The sequence below is a fragment of the Mizuhopecten yessoensis genome, unplaced genomic scaffold, assembly GCF_002113885.1.
Source record: "Mizuhopecten yessoensis strain PY_sf001 unplaced genomic scaffold, ASM211388v2 hete_36194530, whole genome shotgun sequence".
Taxonomy (NCBI): domain Eukaryota; kingdom Metazoa; phylum Mollusca; class Bivalvia; order Pectinida; family Pectinidae; genus Mizuhopecten; species Mizuhopecten yessoensis.
The window spans coordinates 5,505-21,538 of record NW_018485816.1 but is presented as its reverse complement, the minus strand read 5'-3'; the positions used below and the strand labels follow the sequence as shown (position 1 = coordinate 21,538).

General features: G+C 38.7%; 1 protein-coding gene across 2 annotated transcripts; it reads left to right on the top strand.

Moving 5' to 3' along the window:
* Positions 1-2,907: 2,907 nt before the first annotated feature.
* LOC110444959 lies at positions 2,908-15,215 on the top strand. Of its 2 annotated transcripts, none has more exons than XM_021489318.1 (8): positions 2,908-3,068; positions 4,671-4,927; positions 5,973-6,074; positions 6,440-6,597; positions 6,993-7,757; positions 7,987-9,378; positions 10,199-11,605; positions 12,348-15,215. In XM_021489318.1, the coding sequence occupies exons 2-8, from the start codon at positions 4,672-4,674 to the stop codon at positions 13,479-13,481; spliced, it is 5,214 nt and encodes a 1,737-aa protein (XP_021344993.1). In that variant the 5' UTR covers positions 2,908-3,068; position 4,671; the 3' UTR covers positions 13,482-15,215. The 2 variants fall into 2 exon arrangements, with proteins under 2 accessions (XP_021344993.1, XP_021344995.1); XM_021489320.1 differs by lacking the exon at positions 2,908-3,068 and adding an exon at positions 3,718-4,313.
* The last annotated feature ends 819 nt before the right edge of the window (positions 15,216-16,034 follow it).

The following is a 16,034-nucleotide window of genomic DNA, read 5'->3' as shown; positions in this document are numbered from 1 at the left end:
AACAAATCATAATGCGCTAGCATACAAAAACAGTTCAATGCTTAAATAAATGACCCTATATGACGTTGAAGGGCGTTATGGGTCTATCAATATTGTATGTGCCCCTCGACCCTTCTGGGTGCATTGGTTGCACAGGTGTTTCTGTACTTTGAATCGACCAGGGTAGTGGCCATTTTCATTGGCTTGCGGTTTCGTTCTCTCTGTAAAGGGTTTAAGGTGGGGACGTTGCTTGCTGCCAGACAATCACGACACTATTTAGTAGTTACACAGGTACGAGTGTTACCTTACCTTTGACATGGAGTGTTTGGATAAGGCAGTTAACGTTCATTCCAAATTGATTATAGCGAACACTTGAAATTGCAGGGTTTCTTGCATAAGAAGGGAAATAGCGTTTACCCTATCAATCTCGAAAACCCGTGGCATTTTTAAGGTTAATTCTTTATTCATAAACTTTGGGAAATCAACACGCTACGGGTATGTATGAATATTCTGCTGGAAGTGATTTTTATAGTTATTTTTTCAATACTGCACCGTTAAAAAGTACCCGAAACGCAAAACTTTGTCAAGTGTCATGGGAGTGCGTCAAGGATCGATAGAACAGCACGCTATCTAGGCTTATCTGACATATTTATATTTTATCTCTTTCTAGACAAATATTTGTAGATATCTTTCCTTCCACACTGGTTCCGTCAGCCATTTATGATGTATTGGTGACGTTTTGCTAACAAATATTTCTGCAAAATAATCCAACATAATGATTTGGTGAAAGTCATCAGATTTCGATTACCATGACGAAATCAAACAGCGTTGTATTCACTGTGGGAAAATGAAAAAGATCAGTTCATAATTGTATCACTCAATGTTGTGTCAGCACGCGTAATACATGTAAAGCATTGACAGATTTGAATGGCGGGCCGCGGTGCCTTCTTTGCACTCTCATATCAGACAATAATAGTACCTGTATTTCAAATTTTGCTAGCTCTATTTGAAATTGTATACGGTAGAAGACATCCCCAGGACTAAGGTTCAATGATTCAGATCAGTGGTTATAGATCAGGGGCATAGCTATCCCTTCTTCGCAGTGGATTCACATTTAGGAGCGGGTCCAGGATAGGGCCTTGATAGGGGGACAAAGGGGTGGAACAAGCACATATTGAAGCAGCGTTTTTGTTTTGCTTTAAAAGGCAGCTACGCGGCTGGAGGTAGAAATATAGGCCTATTATATACCTCAGACGAACGTTTGAAAGGAATGAACGGACGGAATGCAGAAGACTGATTACGGAATACGGACGGGCAGATTGCATAATTGTCTCTTACAGTAGTGTGTGAAAGACCGACAAAATATGTCGATACATACTAAGAATATGCATTTTATTTACTAAATCGTTAACGTCAGTGAACCAAAACTGGGACACTGAACATATGTGTAATTATGTTTATTTCGAGTTGTAGGACCGGTTCTGAAATGTATGTTTCAGTACGATCTAATTTGCTTGTAAATTGATTAACTGTCGTCATAGTGTTCTGTACATAGATGACTCAAAACCTGAAATACACATTTAATGTGTCAGGGAAGTGTCGGTGCCTGGATCACTTCACACGTGACACATAAGCCCTAACACCATGTCACCGCCCCGGGGGCAGGGATAACCTAGCTAACGCTAATGGAATTCATCGTAAAACGTTTATGTAATGGTTCGGTAATGCAATCTTTGCTATTTATATTTTATGAAAGAGTAAATGCTGATCCCATCAACAGGTAGTGGATGGCGATGTGTAACTTTTAAAACTAACACATCTTTAAACAAGCATATCGAATTACAGTCTCTTGTTTAGATACGCTGTATATATGTACGTGTATTATGTATGTTTACCTACTGACATTGAGGCGTAAACAATACAACGTACACAAGTAGATAACAACTTATATACGCTCTGTTTGCACAAGTACAACATCACAATGCTACAGAAATTGAATAATTATTGTCGATTTTCTCAAAATAAAACTCGTCTCGTTACCAGTGACTGTTAAGTATCTTCCTTAAAGCGTGGTATACATGTATGTTACACGCGAAAAGCTACCAAGTTTCAAGTTTTATTCGAACTTTATACCACAGTTTTTCGGATTCGATTTTCACAACCTGTGTTGTGTGCAGTCATCTGCTGTAGAACGTTTTGGACATCATGGCATGGATGGTGTGTTCAGTGTTAATACTTGCCAAACAATATAATTCAAACATATTTTCCTGAATGCGTAAATATCATAATCAAGCATGAATGCTCTCCTTCGTTCCTCATCCGTACAGAAACCGTTTCGTATCTATTAAGCGATGATAATATATACCAAATGAAATGTATACAATTTAATAGCATTAGGCATAGTGTAGATCAGTGTTTCAATTATACATTTGTATATCGAAATTTGGGAATGCACTTCAAAGTCCAACCGATCAGTCCGCTACACATTCCTGAATGTCTCACTGAAATACTATCCCAAGCCTGAAAAGAATACAGATAGAGCGGCTAGCTAAAATACATTTTTTTTTTACAAAAAGGATGATTCTGAATGCTGAGAACACATCCGCACTACTGTATATTATCTCGTCGAAAGCTAACACACAATAAATGCACGTGCGACTTGCTACACTACGTAATGTATTCTACAAACGAAACGAAATTCATGTAGGTGATCTATCAAAATGTTGGCACATGAATAGAACGTAGGACATGGCCGAATTGAATGGCAAAACATGTCGGCTATGAAATCACTGCAGCGTAAGTCACTGCACGCTTCAGAATTTCCATTACAACATTTTTTTTGTCGATTATTACATCAGCATTGTACCTGATGACGGAGCAATTTGGCACAGTATTCTGACATTGTGTTACCTTGTATTGTGTTGGTGGTGGTACGTTATGCTGTGTGTTAGACTTATCAGCTAATGTGTTAGGACATAATACATCAAATACGTTTGTACAACGTATTCTTCTCAGCTGAATACACAATGTAGTACGTCCCGCGTGTAGCGTGCACGTGTGTAAGCATGCCGTGGAGGTAAACGCAACAGGTAGGTACAAGCCACTGGGGTGTGTGTGTATACAGACATAGACTCCCACAAACGTACTGTATGGAATGGAAAGTTGGTATCCCGATCATTTCAAGTCAGCAATGTTTATGAGAAATACATATGTTACATGTATATTTGGGAGTGAGGAATGCCTACATGTAGACCAGAACAAAAATAATTTGTGTCATGTTGTGATACAGAAAAAGTGCCGAACTTATTAGTAAACCATTGAAATGCCTTGCACTTTTGACGCATATCGGTTGTCATAACTTTTGGTGCATGTGATTAAGAAGGTGAGTCAAATATACAAAGAGCTCGTGCCGGGTGTGTCGCCTATTTCCTTATGGCGTTCCGAGTTAACGAGCACTCTTGTCCGTGGACGGATGACAAGCAAATGACTTTACACCAATAACGTCTCGTGATGATCGACACGGCAATCTGTAACCGTCGAGATGTGCTCCTCAATTAAGATTGAAGGTTTTATGTCCCGTCGTTGTTTTTACTTACTTTTCGGACGATACGGCTGTCGATACACTGACCATATTTGCAGTGCTATTTACCGTCCAGAGTGGTGTCGAGGATGACCTGTTTACGGAACATTCTCACCTGTTTTATATGAGTGTAGATATATCGAACACCATCAAAGGGACAAGCGTTAAGCAGGAGTAGGCGGTGTCATGATCGGTTTGCTTTCAATGGATGATGAACCAGTTTTTTGTGTGTCAACAAAACGAAATGATCGCCGAGATTGTTGTGTCTTCGAACAAACATTTACATGAAGCGAATTAGAAACATTAATTGAGTCCGAAAACTGTAACGAACATTCTACTCTCGGGGTCGGATGGATAGGTAAATGTGAAAAGGAGAACGTTTCGGACTGTTTTGGCAGTGTTCCTGAATAGTGTCACGCTGTCTTGTTCAACACGTGGAGTTCTGTGTGCTATACATTGCTCTAGTGCACATAAACACGACTCTATATCGGCTATAGATACTTAAACAAGTATATTTGAATTGAAACACCTAGAGTCATATATGTGTATTCATTGTGCGGAATGGTCAAGGTGGTAGCTATATCATTACCGGCCGCACAGACCACGTACAGAGTCGGATAGGGCTAATTAGCATTGGACACGGATAACCGGAAATACCTCTACTACTATACTTACATTGATTATCGTCAGTGGGCAAGGCGCGTGCACAGTCGACCGTTTTATCGACCAGCAACATTATTAAACACAATACCAGGTAATGGACTTGGGAAAGAGTTCTCTTGATTGTTACTGGACTTTCATGCCAACTATAGAAGTAGTTTCGATTAGTAGGCAGTCCATGTGTGTCTTGTGTGTGAAATGACAAAAAGGGATCGATGGAATATACATGTATATATAGATTTGCGTGTATCAAATGGTGTCCTATCAAATGGTTTACTACCGTTGGCCATGGCTACTTCATAAAAAGTATATCTATTCATAATGTATATCGATAACCATGAAAATGTATTGAATTTTATTAATATCGATATTTGATATGCGAATGTATTCATCCATTTGTGTGTCACAGACTAATTATAATACCGTCGTGTTTTTGTTTTGTCCGTGACAGGATGGGTTTTTCGGGACTTTGGATGCGGTTGCTGTGCTTTGGAATTCTGATGTGTAGTTGTTATGGTAATGTGGCGACTTCGATCGAACCCGTGCTAGTGATGGAGGGGGACCCGTACCTGCTGGTTATGTACGACATGCACAGTGATATGGACCCGGGGGGTAACTGTACCGAACTAAACCCCCGGGCACTCGAGATGCTGTGGTCACTCCGCTGGATTGACGGAGTCCTTCAAAGTAAACCTACAAACAAAGTCGGTAAGATGATACTTAGATGTAAAGTTTGACATTCAACACAGGGACCTGAGATTAAAGACATGTGCTTCACTATTTTTGATACATCCGTTGATGTGCAGTTGTTTTAAAACGCTTTCAGTGTTTAGATCAACACTTTGTAAAAATGCCACTTGGCGTACGTATGTAGCGTGCCATTATGTGAAAACGACAAAATATGTGAAAACATGAAAAATATATTAAATCCATTAATTACTATGCGTAAATTATTTATCATTCAAACTAACTCAAATGAGGACCATCCCCGTTAATTATTGGCACGCGACATACATATACGTATATGCACAATACTTGTGGTGAGTTATTTTTGTCGGATGTCTATCTCAAACAGTTTTAAATATATAAGAATACTTCGTACATCTTCTGTCCTTTTACCTCTCAGGTCCCTTGTTTTTCAACAGATGATCATAAACAGAGAAATATATTGTTTGTGGATTTATCGTAATCTGTCCGGAACCTTAGGACGTTTCTTGCAGTAAAAGAAAATAAAGGCCCGGTGGTATCTGACTATGTCCTATGGCCTTAAGCTCACTCGCCTGTCAACTTTCGTTTTACAATTCAAAGCAGTACAACTATTAAAATTTCGGTTCAATGCGACAAGTATAATTTCTTTCTGTAATGCCAGGAATAAGGAGAGGAAATATGTTCAAGCAAAAATAACATAAAATATTCCCCACGGTATATGACCCTGCCTATTGTAGATACATGTAATACACGTACTTGGACCGGAAAAAAGATGAGGTGGTGTGTGTCGACCTCAAGATTCCTTCACGGAGAGGAATGTTCAATTTGGGCTGTCCTTTCGTTTAAGTGATTGCTCGAAATGACTGACAAATTGTGATATTGAAAAAATATTGACTACATTAGAAAATATTGAAATTGCGTCCCCTCTACTAGATTAATACTCGTAGTTCCTAGTATTTAATTTCTTCATGTTTAAATTATGCAATATATTCATGCACGTGTACATTTTACATGGCGATGACGGTAGTACTGTATTGTATTTCAGGCCTACTGGTGTACGACATGTGTGGTTCCAAGTCCCGCGCTATCCAGGTAGTCAGTCGGTATCTTAATCCAGACGACTGTGGTAATAACACCAACCTAGCAGGTACGTATCCCATTACTACATAGTACTTAATATTGATAGCATGAACATATCAAAGAGCGTAACTTAAACTATCAACCATCGACCGTGGTCAGTTTGAACCATCTAATGCGACTAATGATGATAGATAACTAGTTTTTCATAACTTTTATGTCTTAGATGTCTGATCTCAAGACTCAAACGAGGGGAGATAATCTAATCGAGGAATAAAGCTGGAAACTTCTTTGAATTTGACTTATCGTTAATCCGGACACTTATATTAACGCTTTAAGTTTACTATTAATAAACCGTTGATATTCCATTTCATGTCATTTTTTCTTACCGTAAGTATAAAGGTATTACTGTCTAGTATCTGTTTCTAACTCCAGGCATAATCAGTTATACATCGTACGACGTTCGGAACACTATCTCCGACTTGGTGAAGCCGTTTGGAATACTACATGCTAAGATATCTGTTGATGAACACATATCGAAGGGACGGGACACAGTCCTTGACATCGCCACGTTCTCACCATGGAAAACACAAGTAATCATTCATAATCGATAAGATACAATGATCCATTTCGAGACACTACGATTCTCGGCATCACATCCAAATACTTTGGTCCACAATGTCATCGATACATCAAGTTATACAATTCTTAAAATCGTTAGTAATTATTCAAAATTTTAAAAAAGCTATACATGTATGTGCAATTGCATTGAAAATTTTATAATTTAGACTTAACCCAATAACATTTCCCGGGACATTGTATCTTTTCATAGTTCAAGAAGTTATATTTTCATATCGTAGTAATCAAGATCATCACTTATGGTAGTACTTAGTTTATTGGTTTAGTTGTTAAACGTCATTAAATGCTCCGAGGACGTAACAACCAATCTAAATTATCATGAATAAAGCATACTTACATTTACTGACAGGCAGTGACAGTATTGCTGAGCAGTGCGGGCTTGACACGAATCTCCACCTTGGCGGTAAACACGCCCAGTGCGCGTGCGGAACAGCGCCTGTTCAAGAGAATGGCACTTGACCAACAGTTCTGTGTAACAGACTCTGACATCTTCTTCAACACCTCCTCCATCGACTCCCTGGGGTCAAAGGTCGCGATAGTATTTGTTGCAGGACAGCAAGACCTAAGTGACCTATTAATAGACATTAAGTATAAAGAAGATTATAGATTTATCGTTGTTGGAGATTTTAACATTCTAAACGTTTCGGCGACCAATTTGAATAATGTTGTGTTCTTAAGAGAGAGCCTTCCCGCAAAGGGGAACATGTTGTTTTATTTGGCGAATATGTTAAATAATATAGAAACAATGACGGATCCAATTTCTAGGAAATATCTTCAGTCGTTGCCGTTTTGTGCCCGAAATGTCTCCACAGGCCAGACTATCTGTTCTAAGGAAGTGATGGACTATCTTTCTCCGCGGATGAATGGTCGTGACATGATGGCGGTGTTTACATCATTCTTTAACCTTGAGAGGCTTATTCTCCGCGCGGAGGCGTTCAACTGCACGGACTTCAATTTCGAGAAATGCAATAAATATGTGCCATATGTTGCACTCAGTATCAACCAACCGGACAGTGGATTTCCATTTAATTTGAATGAACTGACGGAGGGCTGGCTAGTGGACGAACCAGTAGACGTCCTCATCATGTCTGCCCAGGGAGACAACGTTACGGAGGTATTTGCAGTCGCAAACCGCTCTTTTTGCTACGTGTTATATACATGTATGTCTAAAACGGCTCAGAGGTTTTATACAATTTTGCAGTTTTACATATATAGTTAATGTTTCTGGATTCAATCAATTATCCATTTATATTAGTTCAGTTGTATCCGAATTTTTGATTGGCATTTGGCTAAAAAATATTAATCTTCAATTCAGCTTACGTCATTATTCGTTCTTTTTTCAGATTGGCAGAATATTAAAAAATGACTTGGCTTGGTCTACTTCGACAATTTGGCATGATTTCCAGACTAAAATTAACCGATCCAATTGTGCAAACGACGAATGTATTCCTTGTGACGCTTGCGCATATTCCGTTCGGGATACAGAAACAGTGGCTTTCCTAACGGGTGATCTGTATGTTGGCGGTTTCTTTCCGCTTCACACATCCTCTGTAAATGGCGACGGTTGTGGCGCAATGTCATGGGAGGCCACACAGCTTACAGAGGCTTTCCTGTACGCTGTTGACACACTAAAATCTCGTCATCTCTCGGCGGGTCTTTTACCGTATGTCACATTGGGCGCGTTCGTTATAGACTCGTGTGGAAACAGTGGAAACATAGATAATATTATTGAACAGAAAATGGGGTGCCCAGCCGTATATCAGGAGGAAAATCATGTAGACCTGAATGATGTTTTGTCATTCGTGGAATTTAACAACGACCCGTTTCAATCGAGATCTGAACTGATTTCAGAGAAACCTGTAGTGCGTCTTTCAAATCAGGGTGTCGGTTTGAACGACTTCATGTTCAGCGATGTTCTTCCCGAGATACTTTCCTTATTAACAGATATGAACTGGACATACATCAGTGTGGTTATATCTAAACAAGTAAACAAGGATGAGGCAGTACAGAGGGAACTCCAAATGTTCAGAGAGAAAGGTGTTTGTGTGTCACAAATGGTCGTGTTTGATTCTACGAAACCTGACATGCTTAATGTGACTGCTGAAGTGTTTGGACTGTCGAGAAAGTCAGACGCAGTTCTTCTCCTGACGTTACCTGTAGACTCTGCAAGAATAATAGAAGTGGCAAAGAATGCATATAGTTTGAATGTGCTATTAGCGCCCTGGAGTATACCGGAAGAGTCGGGCGTAGATCTCCCAGGTATGGTTATAGTTAAACCGAAATTTGAAACAAATTTGAATTTTCATTCCCACATGAGAAACATCGATTCGATGAAACACTCTCGGAACCCCTGGCTTGGGATGTTCCATGAAAGTTACCACCGCTGTCATTACCATAGCGGATCTGACATCCTCTACCCGGAACGGTGCACAACTAACGCCACGACAGAAGGATTGAACAAGTCCACGCTGGTAACTCATCTCGTCCATACGGTCGACCTGCTGGTGAAAGCTATCGACAAATTGTACAAGGAAATTTGTCCTCTTCAGTCCGGTTTATGTCCGGAATGGAAGAACCAACCTAATATCCAGTCCCGGATAAATTCTATTATTAGGTCTGTGGAGGTGACGGACGGGACGGATGTGTTCCGTTTCCATGACGACGGAGTGTTGAAGCTGCCGCACGACGTCATGAACGTCCGACTTGGTGATTCCTCCAACACGCAGAGAGTGAAGGTACATTGGTCAGTTGTCGGGTCTGGTGTATTAGTCAGATGCCCTGGTTAGTTGGGTGTCAAACGTGATGTTTCTATCGTACGACCTTGATATAACTGGAGCGTGTATTAAAGTTACAATAAACACCCCACCAAAACGATACTGAAATCTTAAGCAGCAGGGAAAACATCGATCTTATTAAAATGAGTATTGACTTTCTTGATAGAAAAGTTGATGAGATCTCTCGTAATTACTTTAATAGACTTAATTCTATATCTTTAGTCAATACAAATATTACAAAATATCATCTCCATATTGATTGTGTTAATTGCTACTATATGTATACAATTATGTTTCTTTCACGGTACTAATTGATAGACTATGTTGGTGGATTTTGTAGTCCCCGGTGTTTGCCGTAACCTTAATAGCCACAGTGATATCTTTGATTGTGGCTATTAAGGTTCATAACATGCTCATTTTCCTAGTTAATAATTTAATGTATGCAGTACTCCTGTACTTTTTGAAATCCATGTAATCAAGCGTTTTACGCACCTCTCCTCTGTTTCCGCAGTAAACTGGTTTGGAACAATGTGTATCGCAACTTGTGTGGCCCCTAACGTCACCGATTAGACATAGAAGGTCGAAACAACTGTACACTGCATTGTAACTCAATTTTAGATTATTTTGACTACTACTAAAATGGGTCAATCACATGCTTGGGTCTTTTCAATCCTTTACGTGTATAAAAACGAAAACAAAAACAACTAAAAATATTAAACTACTTCCATTGCATGTGCACGAAGCTTATTATTTTAAGCATATTACATATATTCTTTTATAGATTGGTCAGTTTGTGGACAGTGTTCTGACGATCGACGATAACTCGGTGATGACGTATGATCAATCTGGTATCCCTTTGGTTGTTCCTCATCACTGCAGTAACTGGTGTCCGGAGTGTAATGTCTGCCCTTCACCTCCTAGTATGACGTCACGGGACCACGTGTACATACCAGGTGACATAGTGTTCGCGTCTGTTTTCCCAATCCATAGCAGAGGCAAGGCGCCTTTCACGTGTGGTGGCCTGACGATTGCTATGGAAACTGAAGAACTTCTAGACGCCTTCCTGTTTGCTGTGATAACTGCCAAGGACCGTTACCCTTATCTGTTTCCGAACGTGACCGTCGGGTCGCTGATTATTGACTCGTGTTCGGATGCAGATGAAACTCTCAAAACACTGATGAATTTCGAAACGTGTTCAACAACATTTTCGAGCGCTGAAAATCCAACGTTGTCCCCAAGTCCTGCCCAAGTTTCCAGCTACCTCCTGTACGGAGATACTGACATGACAATACCAACAAGGGCACTTGTTGATCGAATTGGAAAACTTGCAATGTCCTTAGGAAATGACAAGTATGTATTTCACGACCCTTTATCAAGACAAGTTATCATGTTAAATCCCTCAGAAACAGTTTACGCTGTCCTGGAATTTCTGATGAGAATGGATTGGACCTATGTATCTTTCGTTAATTCTAGATCAGAGACGTACATGTCTGCAGTAAAGACATTTATGACACTTTCCAAGACTTATAACATATGTGTTTCGTTCAACCATTCTATTGAAGCAGGTGATATTGCATCTACTATATCTGTGTTAAGAATGATCGATGAAACTCCTGCAAACACCGTTATCATTCTGGCCACGGAAATAGACGCTAGGTTTTTATTGGCGGAGCTAGCGTCCAGACGTGTTTCCAAAAACTTCATCATTGGGGACATCGACCAGGACTGGGATAATGTCAAGGACATTTCTATTCCTCTTGGTACCATCGTTATGGACAAGGCCTGGAAAATAAACGAAGATTTTTACAACTACTTCGTAAATCCCATCCATACTGTTAATAGTACAATGGGAAACCCATGGTTCAGAGATTTCATCAAAGAAAGAAAGCTATGCAGAAGTATGGGTAATACTGATTGCAAATCCTCGTCTAACGTGCTGATGGAAGCTTCTAAGGTGGTGCTAGGGGTTGACGTGCTGATGCACATGCTTAACCATCGGTATATGAGGTTATGTCCGACAGGGCAAGGTCTGTGTTCAGCAATGCAAGACGTGAGTGGAAACCTGTTAGATAATCCTGAGAATGTCTCCTTTGTTTACCAGGGTAACCTCTCCATCCAGGTTCCATATGCGGCCACGTCCTCTGGAACATACGTCATCAGTAGCTTCCAACCTAGCGGATTCAAAAAGGTAAATTTTTATATAGCAGCCACTTATTTCTAAACATGTTCTTCAGGTTGGTTCAGCCCTGGCAGATGATAATAAACGGGTGCTACACATATAAGTGGGTGATTATACAAAGTTTCTTGTTACACAACCAAAACGTGTTTTTATGTGACGTTTCGATGACTAGTACCGTATCTACTCTGTCACTTTCATCAGTCAAATAGCCAGTGAAGCGCATGCACACAAAGGTTCATTTGTCTGATGAAGGTGACAGTACATACCGTAGCAGTCATCGAAAACACATAGAAACACTTACTGGTCGTCTAACAAGAAATTTTTCATAATCAGCCACTTATATTTGTAGCACCCGTTTATTATCACCTGCCAGGGCTGATATACAGTGTTATAGTATACTAGTACTCAGTTTGTATCATATTACTTATATTGACCTTAGATATTTTCAAATAACTGAACTACATAAAATTGAAAAAGTGTCTTAAATCAGAGTACCCGAAGGACACCCATGTGATCGGGCAGGTGACGCATCGCTTTTCACATCAAATCGGGGAATCGAACCCCGGCCGTCTTTGTGAAAGACTAGTGCGCTGTCCACTGCGCCGCCCGACCACCCATTAAACTTCAGTGACTTTATGTTCAACGTATAACGCTCGTTTTCATGATTGTATTGTTTAAATTAAATAAAAAAGATAATTGCCAACTATGTCCATTACCTTTGTAACTCAAATTGGATCGAATTCTGTTACAGGTTGGTCTGTTGCGTGCCGGTAGATTGGACATTGATACCACTAGCATAAAGGCTTACGATAGTAACGGGATGGCATACACGTCAGTCCGTGAGTCACGCTGCTACCAGACCTGTGTATGTGTTAACTTTGGTTCGGAAAACTCCACAAACGAAGAGGGCATGGCTGACCCGTATCCAAACCTACTGTTCTACGACTCTTCGGCGGAATTCGACAACATGCTCTGGGCCGTGATGGTTCTGATTATTGCACTAGGGGGCGCTTTTGTCGTATTAATGTTCATGTTTTACGTTATGTATAAGGTGTGTATAGGGTTTCTATATAGGCGATACATTGTCCTTGGTATGCTTATGTTGCTCTCGGTGATATTCCTCTACTTGGCCGTGATTCCATTCGTTTTTACTCCAAGTGAAAGAGTTTGTGCATGTCGGAGGTTCATTCCTGGTCTGGCCTATGCGTTTTTGTTTGCAACGATTCTCGCAAAGTTGATGGCACTCCGAGCGTACAAGCTTGTCGGGCTGGGAGGAGAGCTATCCAGTATCAACCAATTCCTAGCCATACTTTTTATAACGGGGATACAGATAGCCATAGGGGTACAGTGGCTAGTGTATGAGGACGATTTCGTCATTACTAGAAGTAAAACAATCGTGCAATATGCATGCATATTTGACAAGGTTAAATTTGTTGAATATCTCTCGTATGTAATGTTTATAATAGTGCTTTGTGCTGTGTATTCTTTAACTGTCAGAAATGAGAAGAAGAATTTAGGTGAGGCTCGTTTGATCCTAGTTGCAAGCTGGGTCACAATTTTTGTATGGATCACGTGGCTTGTCGTCATCTACGTGGAACCACGTGAATATGTGGAACCAACCATATGTGTTGGAATGATTATGTGCGCAACTGTGATTCTAATGGTGGTGTTTGTACCCAAATTATACAGGATCACAAATCTTAAATATGATATTAAAGACTCGGGTATGGAAAATGGAGGACTCGGTAAAATAGACGCTGAATTCATCTTTGAAAGACCGTTTAGCCTTCCTGCTTCGACTCCCTCAGAAGCAACGTCAATCAAGTACTCGGATAAAACGAATCCTAAGAGTATCTCGACCTTTGACTCCACGATGAGTTATTAGCAAGATCACTGTGTGAGGCTCAGGCCCATTAACTACACGTATACATACATTAGATGAATAATGAGAGTTTTACATAGCTTTACTAACCCGATATGTTTTATAATGTATTGGTTAAATCAATATTTATGAAGTCTTTGTAATGCTGTTGCAATATTTTGACATATAAACGTTTGAGCCTCACTGATGTGTTATTCAAATACAGTAGTTAAGAATCAATAAAATGCAACCATTTCGTTAAGGAATAGAAGAAACGACCATGCTTTCTATTATTATTTTATAAACTTCCATGTCTAAAATCCAAACTACGCATTTGTTCACAATTGTACACTAGCGAGGAGTTATCCCCCTTGATATGTGTAAAAGCGAGAATTTAAATCTCTTTTATGTTTTTTTTGTTTTAATTCTTTATCTTTGGTACCACTGGTAAGTCCTCAAATGTACAACATGGCCATATGATACAGTAAACGTTCACATTGTTTCGTTTAATGAATCAACTTACTAGATTTTAAATATGTGCTTTTAAATACGTAATTCGTGTAATTGATTTTATTTCCATGTAAACATTAATTCATGTAATGACAGCAAAGCTAAATTCTGATTTGTAACAAAAATCTTTTTATCGATACATGTAAATGTTAAGTATATCGGGTAATATTTCCAATTTCAATAATAAGTAAATATATTTCAAAGTATATGTCACAGATCTAGATGCTTCTAATTTAAGTTAACGAATTAGTCATTGAGTGGATTACGATGCCCCTGATTGAAATTCATTCTAAATTAACACATGCGTGACTTATAAATATAACGTATATAGTTATTCTGACTGAGTAAAGCACATATCAGTATGTATGATGAAACCTATGAATCATTAGCATTGGCAATTTTCAATATAAAATGACGAATGGATTTCTCTTCATTGTCATTTTTTTCCCCTGCATAATAACCCTTTTCTTGTCCCCATTTTTCTTCAAAAGTTGTTGACTTTATTCTAGGATTGGAATTATCTTTTTCATCAATTCAGATGTTTACTTTTTCCTAAATTGAAGGAATCTGATCGAAGTGGGTTTACCTACACTGTATTGAAGACTTTTGAGTATGTAACAATGACGCAGTTGTTTTACAGATACAAACCGTGAAAAATATTTATTAACATGCTCACCCATCCGAACGCTTACACTTCCGGAACACTTGGTCTTATTGTTCTGGTACTTTTCAACGGTCCCTCTAGGTTTTATTTATTTGAGTTCGAATAATGCTTTTGTTGACACTTTGGTATTCTATTGTTGTTTTATGATCAAATATAAGGTGCTTCCAACGTACAGTTGGAAGCAAACTTAACTTGGTAACCTGGTGCACTGGAGTTAGCAAGGAAAGTGAACTCCAGTGCACACCCGCTTGGAGTTCACAAGCTTGTGCTCTGGTGTTAACTGCATCGACAATTCCTCTTTATCATAATAATTGTTTTATCAGTTAGTTCATATTGTGTATTTTTCAGTTGCCTTCCGCTGGTGTATATTCTTAAACTTAATATTAAAGAAGCGCACGCGCAGTATACTTTCAATATAGATTTATATACTAATCTAATTCCGTGCTTAAATGAAAGGTTTTTTCAAGTATATATGTGTAAATGTATGTAAAAAAAGAGCGATACTTTGTTAAATAATAAGTACATATGTATTGGTGGTTTAAAATTTGTAATACTCTGTCTTATAGACATATTTGTTATTAAAGTTTATCTATGGATTAATGTTTTTTGTTATTATATGTATATAAATATTGTTGAGTTTTATTTTAGTTGTATTGATAAGGATTTTTTCGGAAAAATTCTGACCCTATCAATTTGTACATGATAGTTTTCTAATACCAATTCTTTTTCAGTTTGAAAAAATTGAATAATTAGTACATGATGGCGTTCCAATACCAATTTTTAGTTTGAAAAAACAACCAGAATTCTCATGCATGTAGGTAACTGTCGATATCGTGAATAATAAAATATTTGTAATTTAACTAATTTCTTATTCATGACGGTATAAACAATAATGTATGTTTCTTTATCGATCATAAACATGTAGGTATCCATTCTGACTTTTCCTGTCTGAACCCTCGTACTGGAGGTGTCGTCACACCTAGCACACATTTGGTATTCTCCTATATACAGGTAAGGTGTTGTGTATATGCTAGGTGAGATTTGGTGTCAGTTAGAGAACAACAGGATTGTATTACAGGTATACTATAGTCTGTACTATAAGGTGTCTTACTATATATGTATATGGACGTATACAAAGAGAAACAGCACAACAGTGAGCGTTGCTGTTAAATTATGTTTATTATTCCACCAGTATCGAATGGTGCACAAGCTTGTTAACTCCAGTGTAACACAGTGTTTACCCTATTTTGAAAAACTGAAGTAACATTTTAATTATTTGTTTATAATTTATGCGTTCTTTCATGATACGAAAATTAAATAAATACGGAATGTTCACTATTTCTGGTGATTGAAGAAAACCCATAAACACTTGTAAGATTTCAAAAGATAAAGTTTAAAAGTAC

Coding starts and splice junctions, on each gene's coding strand:
- LOC110444959 (XM_021489318.1), top strand. CDS start 4,672: ATGGGTTTTTCGGGACTTTGGATGCGGTTGCTGTGCTTTGGAATTCTG. Junction 6,075..6,439: donor TAATAACACCAACCTAGCAG/GTACGTATCCCA, acceptor TTCTAACTCCAG/GCATAATCAGTTATACATCG. Junction 6,598..6,992: donor TCTCACCATGGAAAACACAA/GTAATCATTCAT, acceptor ATTTACTGACAG/GCAGTGACAGTATTGCTGAG.